Below are 24102 nucleotides of genomic sequence, written 5' to 3' on the forward strand. Positions count from 1 at the left end.
GCCCAAGTCTGTTAAAAGGTTGTGACTCAGCTCATGTCATACTAGATTGCATGCAGAGATCACTCTGCCTTCTGATATTTCAATGTCCTGGCACTGGAGCAATTCATCAAGAATAGAAAATTCCCCAGGGAAAAACAGGCAAGTGGAAGCGTCCATCAGTGAGCAAAATTGATTTATCAGAAGAAAGGCAAAATTTACACTTAATGTGCTTGTGAAGTTATATTCCCCTTCAGAAATGAGGAGGGAAGAAAAGGAGGAAGAGAGCAGATTTGCTAGGGAAGAGCAGCAGAGAGTAAGCCAAGAGGCCCAAATGAGACAGAGCCCAAGGCATGGTACTCCAGGCAGGAAAGAAAAATAGGGCTCCCTGCACTAGAAAAAGAAACACAGACCCATTTCAAGAGAAAAACAGGAAAAAATACAAAAGAAAGGAAGGAGGGAGAATGAGCCTGGAGCTCTCTCCATGTCTATGCAACCACGTTCACATCAGGCTTCCCAGAGGATCGCCGAAATGCTGCATCTTAAGCTGACAGTGATTGAAACCAAGAGGAGAGCGCGTGCACGTGCGCGCACGTACGACCTACAAATAACATTCAGCAAAACGTCCGGGTCTTCAAGGTGCTAGCCGTACACGTGCGATCACTTGGAAGAAGCTCGTGGCCTACACGTGCTGCTCTGCAGATCTCGCAGGCTGATGCAAATGCGCTCTCGTGAGGAAGTCAGCTCAAGTTAATGTAACACGTGCTCTGCAATCCCTTTCTCTTTCTCGAGGTGCTATTCTTTCTAACCGCTTTAATCAATCAGAATAGATGGGAGCTTTCCACGTCTGAGCCTTGACCCTAATGGCAACAGATACCAGCACATTAACCAATATTTGTCGCAGTCACAAGCTAAGTGCGTTGAAACCCTTCCAATAATACAGCTTCTTTTTTAAATATCATCTACACGTTAACGTTAGAAACCTTCAGACATGGCACAAAGTATGTTACTCATCTAGTTACGCTCATAACAGCATCCACAAAGTTTTGCGGATGGAAAGCTTTAATTTGAACAAGGTGATAATGAACTAATCTTAGTGGTAAAGGGCAAATTACYGCAGGCTACTCGCACAGGATTTAACTGCGCAATGTGTCAAGCAGGCTTATAATAGCAGGACTTCAATAGCAACTGAAGAGCTGCAAATGTAAAACGAGCAAACTGTTCTCATTTTTGGAGGACTTTTCATTTTGTTTTACTCTCTGAATTACGTAAATCCATTTTTTGCAGGGTGTAAGACAGAAAGGCAACAATGAATGAACTATTAGACCTGGAAACAGGCTTGATTCACATGAATCGCACCCAAAATAATTACAACAGATTTTGTGCTTAAAATACTCAAATCGTCAAAAATTGAGGAGCCACAGAACGCCTACCACATTTCATTGCCAGACTTCCCATTTTAACTTAAAGCAATTTGGAAATGTAATCCATCCGGAATCTTTTTATGGAGCTCAGAGAGAAAAGTTTTCCCTTAAAAAACATTAATGACTCTCCTCTTTTAACTAAACCAACCCTCCATGAAATTCAGATGTGTTCCCCAGACAAAATTGCTATCTCCACCCACAATTCAAAACGTCCTCCTTCTTTTTTTTCCACGGCATTGGTGCCAAATCCCTCGTATCGCTGTCGGCAGGCTCCCTCTTCTCTTGGGACGAGCGTGGCAAGGATCCTCAGTGCAGGGGCGGCTCTGGGGGCTGCACACGTGTGCCTCTCCCCAGAGCCTGGCTCCGGRTGCAAGCGGCACCCGACAGTGCTCAGAGACTCTCCCAGCACATGGCATTGAACGGAAAAGCTTTTTAATTACCGTGGCCTACAAAGGAAGAGGGAAGATGGGGGAAGAGGTGTCCAAAAGCAAAGAATCAGAGTGAGGATGGAGGAGTTGTGCTGCACTGACTTTATTCACCAAAGGAAAAGAAAGCCTGGGTGATTTTTCCTTGTCTGCTTTCCCATTCTGCTTGTGAATAACATAAAGATGCTGAAAAATTTCTCTCCTTTCTCAGCCACGTCCATCCAATAATTGTTGGCTCTTGCCAACTTTCCAGGTACCGAAGGGAAGGACCTCTGCGAACCACGGAGCTGAATCAGGTGCCTCTTTGCTTTGCTTTACTTACAAGTCAGCAGCTTCTTGAACTGAAAAACACTGGCCAAAATGCAGCGCAACAGCACAGGGAAAGGACAATTCCACTCTTACCCCATAGCCGAAACCTCTGACTGTAACTTTTTCTTCTTCTTTGGCGGCTGCAAACATCTTTCCCTCACCTAACCATCGCTAATGCAAAGGAACGCAGCAAACGTTTGGCTTTTACCTCCTGAAAAGAATTGCCACTGTATTACAAAATAAAAAGGGTTTCTATTCAAAGCTTACATAGTTTGTTGCTCTAAAAATCTCTTTGCTAATTAATGGTCCTGAAATGACTTTAACAGGGCCACTTTAAAGAGCGGGGACTGATAAGGACTGAAGCTAGAAGAAAACGCCATGCCTAAAGAAAAGTCAGAAAGCTTACCGAATGCACACGGTAGGCTTTCTTAAAAAATATTCTGTACTATAAGTAACGCAGGCGGCAACACATAAAAGTCACGAACACAAACTGGTTTACGTACCTACCATTCAAAAATTTCTAATGTCTTTGAAATGCACAGCAGAAAACACTCATCAAAAGAGAAGGAAGAAAAAAGTCAGAGAAAATTACCTAGCCATTGAGTCTTCTTAGACTCAAGCACYTGGCATTTTCTTCTGTTGCAAAACAGAACATGTGTTAAGTATTAGAAAGGTAAAGGATATTTTAACTGCAATACACCAGCGAGCACTGAAAAAATGGGGAAATAAGCTATTTTTTGAAACTTAGTTTTCTACCAAATACTGTAAAATGCCTCTCTGTGAAAAAAATATTCAAAAAATAATTCATGCTTTCTACCYCTTCTGAATGCTGTTTGGTATTTAGAAGGACACGTGCACATTGCTCCGTACTCATTTCTTATTAGACCCGAGACTTGCGTGCTATTTTATTTTCTTCTCCATAGTTTTTATGAATCACTTTCCTGGCAGGGTACCTCCCTCCCAGTGTGTTTCCCAACAAAGCTCTCTCCATCCCTCGACCTTTGGAAAAGACCATTTTCTTTTACAGCATCTGACAGGGTTTAATTTTTATCTCACATCTCTTTTTTATTATTTTATATATATATATATATATATATATATATATACACACACACATCTTCCACTTCTTGGCGCTCTGCTTCTCAGTTAATCCTCTGTGGTTGTGGCCAAGGGAACTTGCAATTTTGTCTCAAGCTCTTTTAGCTAAGACTCAGAAAAGCCACCCTTCTGCTGGGCAAAAGTCCTCGATACTCTCAATTTTGTTCTTTGCTTTATCTGCACGGACAAAAACTGGTGTTTTATCCCTGCCTTCTTGCGCTCTGTATTATTCATGCAGGACCATGGCCTAATTTCTTCCGCCGAGATCCTTCTTAAGCCATGGCTATTGCAACTCTCTTACCTGCAAAGCTCTAACTTGCCAGGACTCCACAAATAAAGCACTGGCAATTTTTCTCCTTTTCTGTCCTTCCTCAAACAGATTTCCACTGATTTATTGAGTTCTGCTAATCATGCCTCCTTAAGACCTGCAAACACTTACTTAAGTTCTAGAACTGACCTCATCTGTACCTTTTACACTATTTTTGTGCAAGAACCTTCTCCTCCTCCTCCTCCTCCTCCTCCTCCTTTTATTTCTCTCTGCTGCTGCTTTTGTTTTTCTTTCTCACATTCTCTGTCCTTGCGTGTTTAATCATTAATTATAGTACACTGGAGCGCAGCTCGTTTGAAAGAGTTACTCAGAATACAATACCGGTGCATTTGAAAACATTTTTGGTTAATAGATCATATTACGAATTTGTTTTAAAAATGCCAACATTTATTACACCAGTAGGAAGAATATTTTTACTCTGTATCTTCTAACCTCTCGAACTCGAAATCACATTCTTAATTACATCAGGTACTCAGAGTACCTACCAATATGAGAAGCACTTAACTGAAATAATTACCTTTGCTCTACAGTTTTAATTAAGCAGCCCACTCAGGTGAAAACTAATAGATTAGTTCCTGTTGTTTCCAATAGGTTTTTTGAATCACTGGCCATGAAAACAGTTAAGTTTTATCCACCTAACACTGGCAATCAAATATGAAGCTAGTTTATCTTTTCTTGAGTCTCTCTCTTTACCCAGAACAGGTCTTATTAGTCTCTGSAACCTTTTCAAAAGCACCACAGAGTAAAAGCACAACGAGATACAAAGATTACTTCAAATGTTTTCTCATCTACATTACAAATTAATTTGTATATTAAAAAAAATACCAGAGCAGAAGGCAGATCACCATGTGGTAGTTGCTTCTAGAAGCCAAATACTTGAGTATAGAGATACAATCACCATTTTCCGGTATCAGCTCCTTCAGGCACAAGGGAACTAGTAAACTGGAGATTGTTTTTTTCTCCATATAACTTCAGACAAACCCCCCTAAAAGGTGTATAGTTTTGATCTTTGCACAATAGAAGAAAACACAGCAAGTTTAATCACTCTTCATCAGGAAGATTTTTTTACTATTGCTCTTCTAATCTCTTGAGTCTTTCATTAAGTTGATTCAGTGATTTGAGAGGTATGAAATCAAGGGAAAAATGACATCTTAAAACGCCCTGCTGCTTTGATGCTAGGAGCTTACGTTTCCACTCACAAAATTCAACAGCTGTAATATATATCCTACTGCAGAAAGAAGTTGAACGTGCCAAAATAATTTCATTCTTACCTCAGCCTTGCGAATACTCTCTCTGGCTTCATCTATCTTCTGCTCCAGCTCTGCGCGGGTTTGCTCAGACATCACAGGCCCATGGCATTCCAGCTCCTCAAGCGTCTGTCAAAAATAAGAAAACACATCACAGAGTTAGCACMTGCTTGTAAACCATTTGCACGATCAATATTTGTGACAATTCACAGAAATCATCGTCTGATTAGATGCAAGGTTGACAAATGACATGGCATTCCAGAAGAAAAAAAGGACGACTAAGGCAAAACACAGTTTAAAAGCACAGTATTTCACGCGGAAATTCCACTTAAGGAAATGCTTCAACATACACAAAGGGAAAAAAGAAGCTGAGATAAGTATGAATTAACTCATCTATATGTTAATATTCACACATTTAAAATGGACGGGTTGCTCCATGTTTATGTCAAGTTGAAAGCGCATCTCAAATGGGGAGTGGAAAGTTGCTCACGGCTGCCTTGCTCTAGCAGAAGCCCAGATAAGTTCGCTGTACTCGCAGTGGCCTTGTGTGCAGAGGAGAATTTGCCGAAGGCTAGCTGGAGTTTTTTTAGTTTCACATGCATGCGTGTTGATTATAATGGTCCAAGCGAAAAATAACAAAAGCAGGTAATTGCAGAAATCACCAGGTATCTACAAGTCAGCGACTGGTTCAGTAACTGTTCATGAATTTTACATTACAGAGTCATTGGAAAAAAAGCAGAAAGAGGATCAGGAGCTAGGATGAGAATCCAGAATGCTCCCTCTTTCCTCCCAGAGGAATCCTTCCACCATCTTTTGGTTACACACTCAAGATCCTCTCTGTTTACACCCTTCACCTGGTGCTACAACTTCTGCTTGCTGCTGTAGAGCGACCCAGGTTCAACAGAACTCATGCAAGATGGTGAACCTATTTTCAGTCTTGCTTCTTGCTTGATGCTTTTTCCAGGAAAGTTTGAGGAATGGTTCAAATCTCTAAGGACTAAAGCAGAAGTTCTGCCACTTCTGGGGCAAAAACACATAGAATACTATGAAATATTATAGGTATTACTGTATAGCCACAGCCTCTTTAACTGAATCCAATATGCTCTGAGCAAAGCTGGGCTTGAGCTGAGCATGTGTAATGTAGCAGATCTCTCTAGGCAGCGGTGAGCTGCTTCCCTGCTCATCTCTGAACTGTGATGGAGCTTAGACGCTTGGATCCCAGCACTCTCTGCAGACAAGAACACAGGAGCCTTGGCGTAGAAGTTTTAGGGTTATTTCTATTAACTGACTTCATTCTCAAGTACAGCTTAACTCCTAGGCAGCTGCATCTGCGTTCCAAAACAGAGCTACCCAAAGCCCCAAATTAGCCCAAATACAGCCCTAGGTCCCTCTACTTTTTTGAGCCAGATATGTAGAAATAACCTTATCAATACACAGTTAATGTATTTGTGTCTTTACATTAGATTTAAGTGTGTATTACTCACGCAGACTTTCTGGCGTTGAAAAGACCTTTAAAGCTCAAAATGAATACATCATTTCTTACGGCTAATCCATACATGATATAGGGAAGATAAGAGACTCGCTGAAACTTTAGGATGGACAGAAGTACACAGTGCAGAATGGAGATAGGTCTGTAAGTTATTGGCAATAAAACAGAAGCAGTAACTTCAGATTTATATGGGAATAACAAACCATGACAAGCCAATGAGTTTGAGGAGCTGCTAACTTGGCTGTTGGAGCATGCCCCACCAAAAAAAAAAAAGAAAAGATAAAAAAGGCAGGTGGCCTGGAGAGAAAATAGGACAAAAATAATTCCTCAGTGCTTCCAGCAGTTCTTATTTCATGCCGTGGGGAGCTGCAACAAATAAAAGCGGCAAACCAAGTGTTTTTCTAACCTACCCGCTGATTGTGGATAATGTTTTTGTGTTCACGTGCTACGCGGGTAGCCCATTTCCGAGCCTCCTTGTTGAGGCTGTGCTCTTCAGTTGTTCCAGTTTCCGATTCCAGTTGTCGACTCTGGAACAGAAAGCAACATGAGAACGAGTCACGATGTAGACCCGGGGCTACCTCTGCAGATATGATAATATTTAGCTGTACGATAACTTTACCTTGTATTTATCAGCCCGGAATCTTGTTTCATAGAAAACAAGAGAGATTCAACAAAAACAGCTCTCTGCCTTATGAACTTTGTCATGATATCATGTTGCAGAAAAGCAGCTATGAAGGCAAATCAAAGYTCAAAAGAATTCGCAAGGCACCGTCTCAGGAAAATCAGCCTTACCGTGAGACTGAACGCCAAATGCAGTTCTACTGCAGCGAAACAATTCCCGACGAACAAAACTGAAATCCTATTTCACCGAGACACTGTATCGAAGAGATGAAGCGTGACTAGCCAAGGAACTCACCTTGTTTCTAAAATAAACACGCATCATAGGAAGCAAAGACAAAAGGTTAGGTGCGATACAAGGGGCCATTTAGGCTCATTCGCTGTAATTTTTGATCAAATTGTAATTCCATCAAATATTTTAGAACTACATAGCCATTTCCTCTGTCCAAAAAAACAATTTTGCCTGCAAAACAGCAAGTCGAATTTCACACCACGCTTTTTGATATTGCTCCATATTATGCCTGCTTCTACTGTGTTTCAGTAAACAAAAAAATAAATCCTCTCTCTCAAGAGATGCCTGCTAAAGCAAGATGCAGAAGTTCTCTATTTTCTATATACTGAACAGAACCAATTTGGAAAACTGAAGACAAACTCTCCTATATTTAATGACTGAAGCCACTCCCTCCCTTTCTATACTTTGCATTAGTGCCACAGCTAACTACCCTGTGCATTTATATATATATATATATATACGTGTGTGTGCTTATTGCACCTATACTGCATCAGGTTAACTATTAATAACTATTCTTTCCTGAGCCAGTCTCATACTCTTTCCGTCAGTGATGCTAGCAGTGAAAAGACACATTATATTCACCCCATCTTCCCAGGGTGTGCGCCTGGCACAACAGAACAGGTTCTTAAAATACGTATTCCAGGGGTTCCTCCAATTTAAGCTAATCCATACACCAAAGGGGACGCTCAGCAACGAGCCTTTTTCCTGGGTGACTTGTTTACTCACGCGAATCTCACTACCGAGACCCTGCTCTTAAGCTCCCGGGCCTGACTCGTTCCAGCCCGTAGCCACGCTGCATTCCTGTTTATCCCAGGTTCTCTTCGGGCTGATATAATCTTGCAAAACCTTATAAATTATTACTCAAGGAGAGATAGCATGCTCCGTGCTACTCAAAGCAAATAGGTGTTGCACGTGCCTGAAAGGGCACGTGAGAAACCTGACTGCTTTAGGATTTTTTTTCTTCTTCTTCTTCTCTGTCAAGCGGTTCAAAAGATGCAATTTTTACACTTCAGGTGCAGTTTGAAACTAGAGCAGACCCTACAGGCAGGCAAACGCTGTTCAGGCTGGAAGACTTCAAGGTTAGTCRGCAGGAGGAAGACCAGAGAGCAGAAAGACAAGGGATTATTTTCAGGAGAGGTGAGAAGCTTCAAACCGATGCAGAAGAAGAGAGAGTTTTAGCTACAGGCATTTTACGAGGGGCAAACGGTAYGATTTGGGGCAAGAAAGGAAGACAGTTTTAAAATCACCATTCGCTATAGACTGGAGTGACATGAAAAAGGGATATGGGGAAACAAACTGAAGTGATCCTGAAAGGAAGATTTTTATGCCTTAAATTACGCTGCTTTTAKGGGAGAGGCAATAACACGACCATACGCTAACATAACGGAGGATTCAACTGAAGATAAAGCAAAAATTGGTTCTACRTGTTCTTTTGTTCAGGTAAACTGTTTTTCAGATCAAAATTGAACCTGGCCTTTATTCTCAAGTTTGTTGAACCCGAAACGTAACTGGTGACTCCTGGGCCACCTTCTGCCTCCCTTTCCGAAAAAGTGGCCTGAAGCTGTAAATTCGYCAAGAAGTTTGTGATGCTTCAAGCCGCCCCTAGGGTATATAAATAAGGTATATAAATTACTAATCATCAAAAGAGGGGTGGAGGAAAGCCTTCTGCCTGCTTTCACTGCAGTGGCTTTAGACTATCTTTGTTTTTCTCATTACTGCTTGAGCTCTTTAATTATCTGCATTAAGCTCTCCCACTAAAACACTGCAAAATGTAAGAGGACAAACACACGCATTTATTTAGGCACATTCAAGCCTTAAATTAAGAAGACATTTGACCTCAGGCTTTCCCGGGCTTGACGGAGTAAATATTTTTTGTACGAGCTCCCCTTCCACAGCTTCTGACTGACTCTTAAGGGTTGCAAGTCTGAACAAATTGCTTGACATTGCCTTTCCCCTGTAAAACATAATGAATTTTCAATGTTCCCATTGGTGTTGCTCCTAGCAAGCATCTCATTTCCTTCAGGAATGAATACAGACTCCATTTCAATTGCTTGATAACATTCTGCATTATCCCAAGCGTGCTTCTGGTTTTTAATCTATTTATTAAAAGCGCTTGACCAGAAAAACGAATGTAAACCTTGTGGCTATTCCTAAGGGCATACTTAAAAAAAGAAATGAATCGTTATTGGATCCGAGTGGTTTATTAGTTATTCATAAAGCAGCATGGTATCCACAGAGACCTCACCCTTGCTTTAAGGACTACAGAATAAACAACATAAAAACGGGTTAATAAAAAGTGCTGAGRAGAAACCCAAGGCCGTGGTCTGTGTGGATACCAGAAATATAAGCAAAAGCAGGACACCAGATCCAGAGGCAAAATTTAGTCTCCTGGGGAAGAAGGTGAGAACAGGGACTTCTACAGTAGCAGTCGCTGAAACGCTCTCAATAACCTGCACGGGACCAGGGAGCCTGGTGGAGATGCACCGCTTGAGTACTTGGGCTGAGCAGACAGTACAAGGAGACGTTTCAAGCTCATCGGGATCTGGAGAGCTCCCTGAATTAAGGGAACCTGTATAGCAGGGATGGACTTCACCTGACCTGTAGGAGACCAAGCTGCTGGCACTTAAAATTAAGAAGGCTGTGAACAAACTTTAAAGCAGAAGACCAGGAGAAAGCTGACAGGCACTGAAGAGCGCATCCCTCAGGAGGACTTTAAAGATGACGCGAGAAGTCCATATCCTCAGGTAAAGGATAGGTGAGAGGGGCACATCAGATAGGAAACGAAAAACCCACTGCCACTTAAATAGGTGTGAGGAAAGGAGCCAAAGCTGTGATTTATCTGCTGTAGGCATAAAAGCCAGAAGTGCAGGAAATAAGACGGGGAACCAGAGTGTCTGGTCCTAAAYTGATGCACTAGGCATTGATTTACTTGACATATTAGAAATTTGGTGGAAGACAGACAAATCAGTGGGTATTGCAATACAAGGGCACAAATATACAAGAAASAGTAAAGCACAAGAACGAGACTACATCCTAAAGACAGCTTAGAGTCAAATTAAGTTAACAAAGTGATCACCTAGGATGGTACTGTAATATCTCGATGGATTGAGATCCCAGGTCTAAATAGGAAGACCACAGTACTGGGTCTACACGATTGATTGCTGAAGCGCTATGGTGGCACTGCCTGCTGCCCTACCAATCTCCTGTTACCTTAACAGSACTGCTGCAAAGCTTTGAATTAAGCGCGAGCTTACGTGCTTTCAGGACTGGAACTTTAGATGTCTAAGATGTCTAATCAGTCAATTGATCTCTTCCCAAAAGGAGGAAAACAAAACCACTTATCATGGCTAAGGAATGAAGAMAGAGCAGGACAACCTGAGCTCAATGGCGAAGAACTTTCTGCTTTTCTCTCGGAGCTTAGCTTACAGTGAAAGCAGCGTTTAGCGCTAAAAATTCGATCAGTATGCCAACGGAAAATATCAGATGACACTGGCCAAGCAAAGAGCTTTAGAGACTGGCAATACCACGCTGTTTCTTAAATTGACAACTGCCTTTAGCCTGTAGACACGCGTCGCATCTCCAGTTTTGCCTGAAACATTACTACAAGGGCAGAAGTCGCCTGGTGACAGGGACAAATACGCAGCTTGCGTTCACTTTTTTATGCAATTAGATCTTTATGCAGACTCTACACGTACAGTTTTAAAAGTTTAAAAACTTTAAACCAACAAGTTGGCTCTCGAGCCTAGAAGCACAGTGTTCTTCTAGCTGAAGACAAAAAAAAAAAGTTCACTTCAACAAAGGAAAAAAGTAGTAAACGTTTATTGCATGCAAACCACTAACACAAAACACACCTAAAAAACACAGCCAGTTCTTTTAAAAAGTTCAAAATAAGAGGTTGCCATGCCAATGTTGAATTGCAAGCTCAACCTTATGATCAACGCTTTGGGGAAGGAGGACGGGATATRCATGACTTTTTTCACACAACTGATAGCTAAAAACACCAGTTTTAAGGAAACCGTGAGTCAAATTTGGGGCTCAGTTTTTTTCTGTTAGAGTAGAACTCATTTAATTTGGGTTTAACCAGGAGTGAGCTACGACCGCCTTGCATTTCAGGCCTCACCCCTTATCTTWAAAAAAAAAGAAAATATTCACATATGGTTTTTCTTACACTCAGAAGAATTAAAAAGGACCTACAGCCACCACTAGCAGGCTACATAACCATATTCTGCCTTTTAATCTAACAAAGTAACRTCTCTTCTCACAGCGATGAGCGCTGGGGGGTGCAGAAGGAGGAGGAACGTCCTCTCAGGCGGGAGGTAAAGGAAAGAATTGCATTTAAACTCAGCCCAGAATCATCTTTCTTGTGATATCTAAAGAGAGGAAGAGGGTCCTGGGACTTTCTGACGTCGTCTGGGCTGGAAAATATTCCTTATTCTTGCGGCCGTAACATGATTCTGTGTTTTCCGCTAAAGAAATGGTCTGCAGCGAAATGTTTTGGTCCTGACAAAYGCTGAAGCTGTTCTCCGACATCTGCTGTAACGGAAACTCTCCCTATTAGAAGCACCCACGAAAGGAGCACGTGTAAAGCCGTACGTATGAAATATAAACCTACCCGTTTTGTTTTTAGGGGGTTATTTCTTGCTTTTCAGTTCTGGCCGAATAACTATTTGGGGGGAATCACAACTACAAATGACCATCGGAGAGCGCGCACAGGTTACAACTGCAGCCGATGCCAGGCATTTCAGGACAGCGTTACTGTGAGGGTTGTAGCTCTCTTTTTCTTCCCAATTCAGGTTTTGGGAAAGACTAGCATCTTAAATTACGAAGTTTTGCTCGATTTCAGTGATTAATAAAGCGTTTTTTTTKACTTTGACGTTCGTAGTCCCTCACTTCTTTTTTTTTTCCTATTAAGCAGTTTTTGTTATAACTCAGATTAGAGAATAAGAATTGCAAATCTTACTTTTACTTTTTAATCTTTTATTTTAAAAGCTTTTAATCCTCTTATTGAAATTAATTTTGCAATCAAAGYGCGCCACATCCTTCCGCTACCACGCGGAGCCGCGCTGCGACGTAAAGCTGCGTTCACATCCAGCTGTTCCCAAACCCGCCACGCATTGCGGCGTAACAAGAAATCCAGAAAAACGGCTACCGTTAAGCAACCAAAGGGAAAAAAAAGGACCTTCCGAATCAACCTTGACAGGGAGAATCGGACGTCGTAGATGTTTTCCGCGTGGCCTATAAACACAGGGCTGGGTTTTTAAGTTGGCTGCTTCTTTCGTGCAGGACTTTTGCTCTCTGTCCTCACTTTTACAAACGACGCAGAACTTTGCCCAGGCAGGAATCACTGACGGGACAAAAGGAGCCTTAATGGCACGTTCTGTCCATTAAAATACAATTAGGTAACGAGCTTATTGCAGTTGACGCTACTTCAAGTAAACGGGAGAGGATGTTAAAATTCAACCAAAGATAAGCGAGCAAGCCACTCCAGGACGGGGACTTTCCACGTTTTCTCCAAAGCGACCTTTGAGTAGAAACCTCAGATATGATTATTTTATCTCCGATCTTAGGTTTTAAACGTGACTCGGGAGGAAGGGGGGGGGGTCACTAAGCAAAATTACCTTTAGTTATGTCAGCCGAGCTCCAGGCGCGGCAAGCTACGCTCAGCCAAGCTCCCGCTTCGGAAGGGCTCTCGCATTTATTTTGCGTTTACTGAGCACTTACTGAGCGGCTGTATTTTTCTTCGGCAGCAATTCCTAACGCTTTGAGCTGGTAACATTGGACGACGCCTCCTCTTGCGTGTTGACCTTCAAAAAAGTTTCAGTTAAGCAGTCRCCTACCTTTGTTTTTGTTTTAAAGCACAGGCGACTTTAAAAGCAGAATGCATTTTCTGGTCTTAATTTGGACTTATTTACAGGACGATTCTTTTTCCCTAACGGTTTCTGTTTTATGAACTTTTATTTATTTAAATACTCATAGCCAGCATCAGATATTTCTGTTAAATAATTATAAACTATAAAATAGTTATAAACCTGTAAAGTGTTTAAAACTATTTAAATATATGTAATATTAAATAAGTTTTAAGGATATTTTAAAATATTTRCGTTTGTTTAATATTAAATAGAAATGCAAATTGTGTCTAAATGTGTAAATACAGAAAGAGAAATATGATCCYGATCCATATGTTGCATCTATGTGCGTGCACAGAAACCCACTAAAGCGTGATAAAGTGAAGGGTGCCACACCGGGCCCCTCATTCCCATTGATATTGTAATTTCTACCCACTTTCAAAGAGAAAACAGGCCTTGCCGCAAACGAGAATTACTCAGAAATTCAAGAAAACTCTTCTGCGTAGGATAGGGAAGATCAGCTCATCCCCGTTCCTCAARTCAATCTATAACGCTTCTATTCGATCCACGTAACGCGGAGGGAGGCTGCAAAGCTTTCCAGCGGTCTCGCTGCTGTGCTCCTCTTCCGCAAATGACGGAGAGAGAAATACATTTTTTTTAATGTTGATAAGCTCTCCCACAAATAAAATTTGGCTGCCTTTTTTTTTTTTACTTACGTGCCGAAAGAGAAATATGGCACGGGCAATGCTCCCGGGATTGCTGTCGCGGGCGACGTGCCGAGGAAAAACAGGAAAGAGCCCTACCTCCGAAGTCTAGCGTCAGCTTTTCGGTGCCGTTACCCTCCGGCACTAGGGACGCGATTTTTTGCCCTCGGTCTCCTTTTCTCGCAGGATAACATGCGGTTCAAGGCAAAGAATTCTTTTCCAGGCAGGAAACAGAGAAAAGCTGCCTAATTTCCTCTGTGTTTTTGCCACGTTCTTGCGGATGCGCTTATCTGCGAAGCGCGGGGACAGCACGTTTTCGACGCGACAGCTTTCTGCAGACTTAATAAACATCGCTTTCCTCGGGAGAGGATGTTTTAGGATTAAACTGTCACTACGTCCCATACAATGGTCTCCGTATACGCTGGGTATGTGCAGTATCTTTTCGCTTGTAAGCCTAAAAGGATGCCCAAAGATACTTCTTTTTTTTTTTAAATCCTGCTCTTCACATATATTTAAATCCATTTTCTGAATTCATTTATCAAAAGGATTAAAGCTGGTTGGGAATTTAAAAGTTATTTCTGAGCTAAGCCTTTTTTTAAGCACGCCATTTCTTGGAGGGGTTGTTGTTATTATTATGAATTTACGTTAATCAGAATTAACTCAGACATTGAAACAATTTAAATATTTCAGTAATGTTAATAAACATTAAAGTCAAAGCCGTTTTTTTTAGATAACAGAAAAAATAGCTAATTGACGTCAAATATTTCGTAATGGATTTCTCTTTATGGGCACTTTCAAGATTCTGCGTTTTAGCCAGGATTAGCATGATGGCAGGGAAACATGAAAATCTTGAATATCCTATTTCATACCTACTTTTCTTACGAATACCGTCTTTTGGAGGCTCTGAGTGTGTGTGTGTGCATGTGTTCAGAGTATTTTGCAACTCAGTTGAGCTGTCTCTTGTGTACCTGGCTGCATTTTAGGACTTCCATGTCCCTCACCGCTCTCCAGAGCTCAGCAAAACAGCTCTCAAAAGCTCAGGAGCTTTCCAATCATCAAAAGCATCATTCGAAAAATTCTAAGATGGTTCACGGAAAATTAGAATTTCAATGTTAGTCTTTAGTGTGAAAACGATCATGCATATCCCACRAAAAACGAAAACCCACCTGGTAATTTATACAGGTCTTCTCCAAAGCGAACACGCGGCAAAAGAATGCTTGATAACCGTTCTTCAATTGAGGTTGTTCAATTTAATTGGAAAATAAGGAATTTCTGACAAATTCAAAAGCCAAATCCCGAACAAAAGCTCTCATTCTGTGCTATTCCTTGAGTAAAAGCGTAAGCCGCAATTTCCTAAGTAGGATCCTGTTAGATGAAAGTTGCTATYTGGATCATGAGGAAGCTTGTACGACTCTTGTTTGGGTGAAAACYGGCTGCAGCGTAACCAGCTAGAAGCTCAAAAAGGCAGCGCAACGAAGAAATACAGTAATGCTAACGCTCGGGCGGGCTGGCCGGTGAGGAGTTCACCGCGTCTGAGGCGCTGGGACATCTTTAGACGTGAACCTCCCCAAAAGATGGTGCCGTTAAGCGGTACAAGCGGTACCCACGTACGTTGTCAGACCACCCAAGCGCCACATCAAAGGATCATCTAATTTTTAATGTTAAAGACTGTAAGAAGAGTGAATTCCAATTCTGTTTTACATGGGGATAGCCCTCCGGAAAAAGAACAAAATTAAATTAGTAATGGGGCTGTACTTCATCAGCGCATACTAATAGCCGCCAGTTGTTCTACAAGCTTCCCCATCCGCGGTAGAGAAGTTACCAATTCTACACACCACTGTCTCGAGCTGCGAAATTTTAATTCGTGCCCCGCAAAGATTAGAATATCAATTACAAACGCCGTGCAAGCGCAAAGGACGAGCGTGAGGCTGCTCCCCACAAATAACGCAGATAAATTGCCTTTTTCTCGTTTTACGCTAACTTAAGTCTCATTATGGAGACAGGTTTTGGGGGTTTTTTGGTTTTTTTTTTTTACATATATGTATTATGCATTCTGTTGCCGCCTCTGCACGAGTAAATTTAGCACCATGTCACATGCACACCAGTAACAACGCAAATGTCAAAGGCTGATCATAAATACCACCAGGTACCTCCGCTATAGTCATTCTCATAGCACTGACAGGTGAGGGCTCAATATCCACCAGCTGAACCGCATTAAAACTCTAGACGCAAAGATTGCACAAAGACGAAAACACACAGCAACGGTTAGAAACGCAACGCAAATACAGTTAGACAGGCTCTGCTCGCCGCACGATGAACAACCTCAAAATCTACGTCAATAATTTGCTCTAGATAGAGAAGCTGGGAGAAAACTTAGAATCGCATTAAGGAGGAAAGACACGGGAAACTGTGTTAAAGCTGTTCGGCAAAATCACTCTAATAATCTATTACATATCCATTAAAAGGACTCCTGAAATTAATCGCTCAAGCTGGAGGCCGAGACATTTCTATCCGTGTCAGTTTATTAAATATGAATTCAAGTAATAAAGAGCTGCACAAGGTTAATTTTTTTTTAAATCTAGACTTGTTTTAAATTGGTATTTTTTTTAAATAATGTTAGGAGTGTTGGTGGGACATCGATCACGATTTTTAAAGCCCTGTTAGGAGATGTATTTGCACACTCTGATTTGCTTAAGTTCATTAATGATTGCTGTGGAAGCGATGCATGTCCCAGAATAGTCTTTTCAGAGGATATTTTGGAATGCAGTATTTTAACTGTATTCTTCCTAAATCAGAAATTGTTTTGGGTCTATAGATGCTCCTTGAGTAAATTAGAGGAAAATGCACACTTTATTTGGCGTAGCATCACTCAATGGGTAAGCCAATATCAGCGAACGTTTTGAGAACCTCAGCAGCACACAAAGAGCTAACAAATTTCAGCGCGAAACATGCTGAAAGCAGCGAAACGCAGGACCGTTAGTCACACAATCTGGTCACAAAAGAGATCCGGCTCTTTCGCGGATGACAATACTGGCGTTGTGCCTGTCTGAGGCTTTGTTACAATCACCCACCGTAAGCCGATCTGGTGCAATCCGGCCGCTTTCCCTTTCTTCTCCAAAAAGGCAGCCTGAGGCTAACGCGCACCGGGATACCAGTGAACACTAATTTTGCACCCGTCTATAAAGAAGTTCTCAGAAATACCGCGAGAACAAATAAAGCAAAGGATTTAGCGAGGTYCTTACAGTGTCGCTGTCGCACGGTTGGAACTGGAAGGGCTGCGGCTTGCGAAAGACGGCGTTCTCCTGCAGGAACAGCTGCAGGTTGTAATCCCGCACCACCTGAGGAAAGAGAAAATGCCATTGAGATCGGTTCCTCTGCAAGCTTCAAAGCACGATACGTGCTATATAAAGTATGCAGTGTCGCTACCATAAACGTTTTTCTCTCCTCTCGTGGATCACTTCTCGTATGGAGTTATTTCTTAAAAGTCCTGTTTTCGCGCAAGTTATTAGTTGCAGCAGCTAAAAACACTATTTGGAATAAAGCATGTAAAAATCGTTTAAAAATGCATCTCTTTACATTACACAGCTTCCAGAGAAATCTCTCATACTTTGCCATATCACAACTACTTCGGCCACCAAATTTGTTCAGCGAGACATTTCGGATAGCACGGCATGTATCACCGAACAAATCAGTCATGCCACAAATTGCACCTAWTTACAAAGAAAATCTCAGTAATTGTAGTCTTAAAAATAGGCTCACTAGCTGGCGAACTCTATGAGGTTTTCATCGCTTCGATTGATGGAAATGCCGAAATAGCAACGTGAAGCTACAAAGACGAATTACCAAAGTGAGGGTTTAAATGAGCAGAAGTCTGTAACAACGACGATGGGTGTCCAGAAATAGCAGCAGCATTGTGTAGGGCCAAGAATAGCAGCCCGCAGCGTGATTCTGAAAACGCAACTTGCTCTCCGATACATTAAAATGTTGACAGTTGCGTTACTGAAATACTGAATCGCACAAAAAATATTAATCTCCAGGTTGAAAAAAAGAAAAGCAAATAGTCCTGCAGGGGCAATAATGCGTTCATTTTAGACCGCAAGGTACATAATCTACCCAAATTGGTACAGCAGTTAACATAAACGCATTCAAATGTATAGAGAAAGTACCGAAAATTCACATAGGGAATTTGGATTAGGTATTCTGGGCAATTGGGAAAAAACGAGAGGAGGAATCATGTGCTGCCTCAGGAGAGGCTGAGCACGGACCCTGCCACCACAACCGTTGGTGTTAAACCGCCGCAGAGATTGCAGCACGCCTGACCCAAAGGGGTTTATTTGCAGGGCTCGCTTTCGCATAAAAGGTTTCCTGGATCCAGCCATGTTGCCAGATCCAACAGAACCAACAGAATGGTTGAGGTTGGAAGGAACCTCTGCAGATCATCTAGTCCAACCCCCCCTGCTCAACCAGGGTCACCTAGAGCACCTTGCACAGCATCGCGTCCAGGAGGGTTTTGACCATCTCCAGAGAAGGAGACTCCACAACCTCTCTGGGAAACCTCTTCCAGTGCTCTGTCACCCTCACAGTCAAGAAGTTTTTCCTCATGTTCAGATGGAAGCGTCTGTGTTTCAGTTTGTGCCCGTTGCCTCTTGTCCTATATCTGGGCACCACTGAAAAGAGTCTGGTCCCATCCTCTCGACACCCTCCCTTCAGATATTTGTACACGTTAATAAGGTCCCCTCTCAGCCTTCTCTTCTCCAGGCTGAACAGGCCCAGCTCTCTCAGCCTTTCCTCATGAGAGAGATGCTCCAGTCCCCTAATCATCTTCGTAGCCCTTCACTGGACTCGCTCCAGTAGTGCCACATCCCTCTTGTCCTGGGGAGCCCAGAACTGCACACACTACTCCAGATGTGGCCTCACCAGGGCTGAGTAGAGGGGCAGGATCACCTCCCTCCACCTGCTGGCAACACTCTTCCTGATGCACCCCAGGAGACCATTGGCCTTCTTGGCCACAAGGCCGCATTGCTGCCTCATGGCCAACTTGGTGTCCACCAGCACTCCCAGGTCCTTCTCCGCAGAGCTGCTTTCCAGGAGGTCAAACCCCAACCTCTACTGGTACCTGGCCTAACCTGATACACCAGGTCTTTCAAGGCACAGGTGCCGTGCAAGGCAGCGAGTCCATCAGCCTTCGCTACCTGAGGTCTAATAGGGTCTTTCTGATGTGTTACTGCTGTAAGGGATGGCGATATCAAGCCAATTTTTCATTTTCTTCTTTTAAAAGGCCTCAGAAAGGGCAAAGCTTTACCCAGTCCCCTATTCTATCGCGAACGCATTGCATACTTACGTATGTATACACACTTTGGCATAGGATTTGATGCCGTACAGTAATTGCACGCCTAAGGAAATGACTGCAACTGAATGCGAAATACTAAGCAAAAGTCTGAGAAAATTTCAAACAAAGATGGTTTTTCAGATATTTTAACAAAATACACTTTCACTGTAGAAACCTAACTCACAAGCAACTCATTTTTTCCAAGAAAAATCACCTTAACAAGAACGCTCATGAGAAATTTTCCTTGAAAGGCAAAAGGTTTAGTCATAAATAAGGGAAACTCTATTATAGCGTCCGTCCTGCTGTGAGACAGTGCAAGTCCAGCAAATAAATACCCTGGAGCGCACACGCCGCATATCTGACAATTATTAAAAAGGAAATAAAAAAAGACTTTTAAGCAACACAATATTCTCCGGATTTAACAGTAACTTTTCCAAATGAATTTCCTGCTATTCAAGAATTCAATGTTATTGTGCATTTTTTCCCACGAAGCCAACGTCAATACGTACATTTGAAAACAGACTTGAAATCAAATGTTTAGCATATAACGTACGCAGAAATAACGCATGGTCAGAGATGCGCGTAAACAAAATGATGAAAAACTCGAGATTGGTGAAGCTCCTCAACAGGAACGTCGCCAATTTGGTCATGCAAAGCAGCTAGTGGATTTTCACAAAACGCTCTGAAGCAAATCAGATTTTCTGCATTTAAAAGATAAGTCCGAGAAGTGCGAGTCCTGAGTAAGACTGCGCAATTGAAAAGGAACCTGAATTGCATTTTTATATGCTTGGTGTCAGGTGGCAGTATTTCTTGGATGTGACACAGGGATGACGTGGGTCACTCCAGYTCAGCAATAATAAAACCTCCAAAACCGCACAGTTTATCGTGAAATAATGTGTTGCGAGCCYTTCATCTCCAAAGCAAGTTTTCTGTGCAAAATGTTTCCATAAACCACCATTCCCCTCTAACCGAATTAGGAGGCTGCCGTAGCGCCGATGAAGGACACCYATCTAACCAGTTGACCGCAGTGCAGACGAGCCCGTCTGAACGGGCCGCTTGTGGCTCCCTCCRTATTCAAGGGAGATGAACGGGCACTTCTAGGCAGCAACTCACCTAAAGCAAACAGCTTTTAATCCCATCCTATAACCAGAAATGCAAATTTGACATTTAAGATGAAAAGGAAAACCCCAAACACTTCTACTTGAAGTAGCRTGAAGCATCTTTTTTAGGTATAGCTTGGCAAGCTTGTGATCCACTATTTAAYGAAGAACAGGGGAAGTATGGAAAAAAAACAACAAATATTGGAAGTCTTTGCTTTGATGGYAGGCTGCTTTTTATTCCGAATTTCTATCGGAGTGTTACGTGTTTAATACTCAAGCTATTTTTAAAACACCTTCACCCCTCCTCTTTGAGCTGCTTGCTGCAACACAGACCTAGAGGAAAATGCCGTAAGCTCAAGAGAAAGGAGGAGGGAAACTTATGCTTGTGGGATAAGAGGTTCATGATGGGCACGTGAAGATACTCTACTTTCATATATCTAGAATTTTAGCCACTGATTAATGCATTTAGTATTTCAGGTTTTCAGAGCAAGCCACGGATGGTAAGTGGCAACGCAAACTTCTCTTTTCTGCGTTCTTGAACCAAAGGGAGAGGAGAGAACTGGCGCCGACGAGCTACGCAGCAGTGGTAAAAAGCCTGTTCAGACCTGACAGCTGTATTTACATTTTTGCTCCGTCTCCAGGCATTGTACTAACTTAGCAAAGCAGCAGCAGCAATGGTTTCCTCAACCATCCAGCGCGAAGTTGCTACTGCATAAAATAAGCGGGACCTGCAGGCTCCCGGCCGCGCGGAGGCTTGCTGGCACGAGCTATCGCAAGCTCAGCGCAACTACATGACGAAGGTATTTCCATGCAAATAAGCCGTTTGGAAAYGACAGGTTTAGCTAGATGAAATATTCCAAATATTCTGATTATAAAGCATTTAATGCAATACTGAGCAACGCATTCTAAATACACAGGCATTACATATAAGCGTATTTAGCATAAAGATTTGAAATCAGCATTTGCAGGGAAGATGTATTTGCAGGCAACCTGAACGATACACACAGAGGTCAGTTATTGAAAGTCCTTTTCCAGAGGAAGATAAAATGGTATTTTCATTATTTTTGCAGTAACCGCCGAGGAAATTCCACGACTAGCTAGAATGAACCAATTTTTAACCCACCCRTTTTAGCTTAATAAGATGCAAGATAACACGCTTGCAGGTGAATAAGAAATGCGTTAAAAACGTTGTTTCTATATAAGTCCTTACGGCACAAGCTGGGTAAAGCGTGCTCTGTTCCTGCGTGGGTGGTCGTGGTGTACACATAAAGGAATAYTATGACTGCACCAAAACACTTCAAGTCTACTTGGTTTGAGGCTTGTTGGCTTTTTTTTATTTTTTAGCCCAACAGATGAATTATTCAAGTATCAGAATTATCCTGGAAGGGATCGCGTATCTCTGATTTTGGCTGCTCGACAAGGCAAACAAACCACGTCTATGACGAGACTCGAATCGGCTTTCTGTATTTGCCATTCTTAATTCAAAGGAGAAAGAGACGCAATATTTTGTTTTTAAGTTGACAGTTGATTATTAAGAAATGATCCAAACGGTTTCCTACAGCTCTGCCATGATGGGTGACTAATGCTATTTCGGAATACACAGTACAGAACCTTCAGCTGCAATTTCTCTTTCTAAACGCGCAGAGTGGATATAACTGGACATGTCTTGCTTGCTGTTCTCTAAAGATCYTGCACGATGTAAATGCACTCAGGAGAACGCAACCTGGGTGGCAACAGGAAAAATCCTCCCCAGGAAAACTGTCCAGTTGCTTTTAACTTAATGCCGCTCAGGGCTAACCAAAAATAACGACCCTTCAGATTTGTCAKTATTTTGGAAGCGAATCTTAAGATTGAGAACTTCTATATGCTGTAAGTATTCGGTTACGAAGGATCGTTCAGGGGAAACTTACCCTGCTGGAAGTCTCCAGTAAAAACTGGAACGTGTTTTGTACGGCTTGACAGGTCTCTAGCTCAGTCCTGCTGAACGCCATTAAATAATCCTTAAGGTGATCGTATACATTCCCATCGAGAGCCTAGAYGAAGAGGGAAAGAATTAAAGAAAAGCAGTGAGTACTTTACAAACGTGCTTCATTAATATTCACGTGTCGATTTTTTAAAGATGCCCATATTCAGTGTTTTTAAAGCATATTCACCTCCAGTTGCTAGAACAGAGTGGAGAGGGACAGGTGGACATGCTTCGTTTTTGACAGGAAGGCATGACAGGGCTTTATTTCCATTAGATGGCACCACAGAGCACCGTAACCGTATCACGTTATTAAACAATTTCCATCCAGTTGTGCAATATAACCACGGCAGAGCACGGAGGTCGCGTTTGGATAAGGGAATTTGCTTAGGGACGTGTTATTTATGTAGAGAAGGTGACCTAGCAATCGAAAGGACACGTGGCCGCTACCAGCCCRAGCGCTCGTTAAATCACCGCGCGGCACTCTAAATGACATTACCCGGGCGTTTAATATCTGTGTGCTTCAAGCACGTACCTATTTGCTYATTAATAAATGCTAATCAATACCTGCCGTTTTACACATGGGCCACGCATCCCTTTTTTGCACAGAAATAGCAAATGCGTAGCCCATTGCTGTCGTAAACGTAATAATTAACAGCCGACAACATCGAAGTCCAAGCTCCAAAGCCTTGCTGTAACCGGAGCCATAAAAATCATATTGCACGGCCTAGGTTACACGCAGGTTTAACGCCAGCCCTCCGTTGAACGCGCGCTAATTTGCAAGTGACTGTCGCTTAATTTCATTTACATTTCATGGATATTCATTTACATAGTACATACCAGATTTCAGCTAATTAAAGACTATTTGCATCGGTTTGKTTAAATCGTTTTGAACGCTCCGGGGAGGGGAAAAAAAAAAAGTGAAATTGCGCAAGCCTTACAAAATAGCTCGTGCTCCAACGAAAAAAAAATAATCAAACTCGACATTCAAGGCGAGGCGAGCGAACGCAGGCAAAAACAGATGCAAATCRCTCGCAACCAGAGACRAAAACCAGGAGGGATTTTCCTTTCRCRGGAAGCTTTCAYCCAGCATCAACCAYGGGAAACACCGGATCTAGACTATCCCAAATGAAGCCTAGCTTGGAGGAAGAGAGTAAAACCGTGCGACTGGGATCCTCTAAACACTAAGGTCATTTCTGACCCTCTTTCACCGCTCCTCTTGCGGCGACGCCGGTCCTGAAGGTTTGCGCCAAGGCGCCAGAACATCCCCCCCCTCCGGCGCGATACGGCGGGTGGGCRCGAAAGGCGACGGCGGCGAAAACACGGCGGCGAAGCCCACGGAGCCGTCGGCRCCTCCGAACGGCGCTCCAGCCTTGCTGCTCCCGTTCTTTAAAGGCGGTTTCRAGACGACGAAATCCTGAAAAGCCGGCTAGAGCCGTCGGAGTCAAAGTTGTTGAAGGCGGCGCGAGGCGACGCASTCCCGTTGGCCAGCAAAATAAAGCCATGGCTAAGGGTACGGCTCCAACCAATATTAAAAAATTCAGGATGTGTAAACGGAATTATATGAAAAAGTGACAATTCCATCGGTTTCAGGATTAGCCTGCTGCGTGGTTCCAAGTTGCTTTCCGTGATAATGTATCTGTTCCTTCTCCAAAACGGCAACTATGTTATATCAAGCTGGATATTTTGCTATTAAAGAGATTTGGCTCGATGAACCACCCAACGTAAAGGAACGTGCAGACGCGATTGCTTTATATATAACCCGAACATCGTTTCCATTTACAAGCACTCCGACGCCGACCACCCAACGCCGCAACTGAGGTTTGCAAAAGCCTTTTCAAAGCTTCCAATCGCACAACTTGAAGAGGAAACAGAAAAGAAAAGAAAAGAAAAGAAAAGAAAAGAAAAGAAAAGAAAAGAAAAGAAAAGAAAAGAAAAGAAAAGAAAAGAAAAG

At 42.5% G+C, this 24102-nt stretch overlaps 1 protein-coding gene across 2 annotated transcripts in view; it reads right to left on the reverse strand.

Moving 5' to 3' along the window:
• FCHSD2 (FCH and double SH3 domains 2) overlaps positions 1 to 24102 on the reverse strand; it is a 156629-nt gene that overhangs the window by 24664 nt on the left and 107863 nt on the right. For both annotated transcript variants that reach the window (XM_026082655.1, XM_026082654.1), the window contains exons 8-11: positions 22096 to 22218; positions 16999 to 17094; positions 6707 to 6823; positions 4832 to 4936 (exon numbers count right to left, since the gene is read on the reverse strand). In XM_026082655.1, the coding sequence (XP_025938440.1) occupies positions 4832 to 4936; positions 6707 to 6823; positions 16999 to 17094; positions 22096 to 22218 (441 nt within the window). The remainder of the gene's footprint in view (positions 1 to 4831; positions 4937 to 6706; positions 6824 to 16998; positions 17095 to 22095; positions 22219 to 24102) is intronic.

This window comes from Apteryx rowi, unplaced genomic scaffold (assembly GCF_003343035.1).
Source record: "Apteryx rowi isolate R43461 unplaced genomic scaffold, aptRow1 scaffold_587, whole genome shotgun sequence".
NCBI classification, from domain to species: domain Eukaryota; kingdom Metazoa; phylum Chordata; class Aves; order Apterygiformes; family Apterygidae; genus Apteryx; species Apteryx rowi.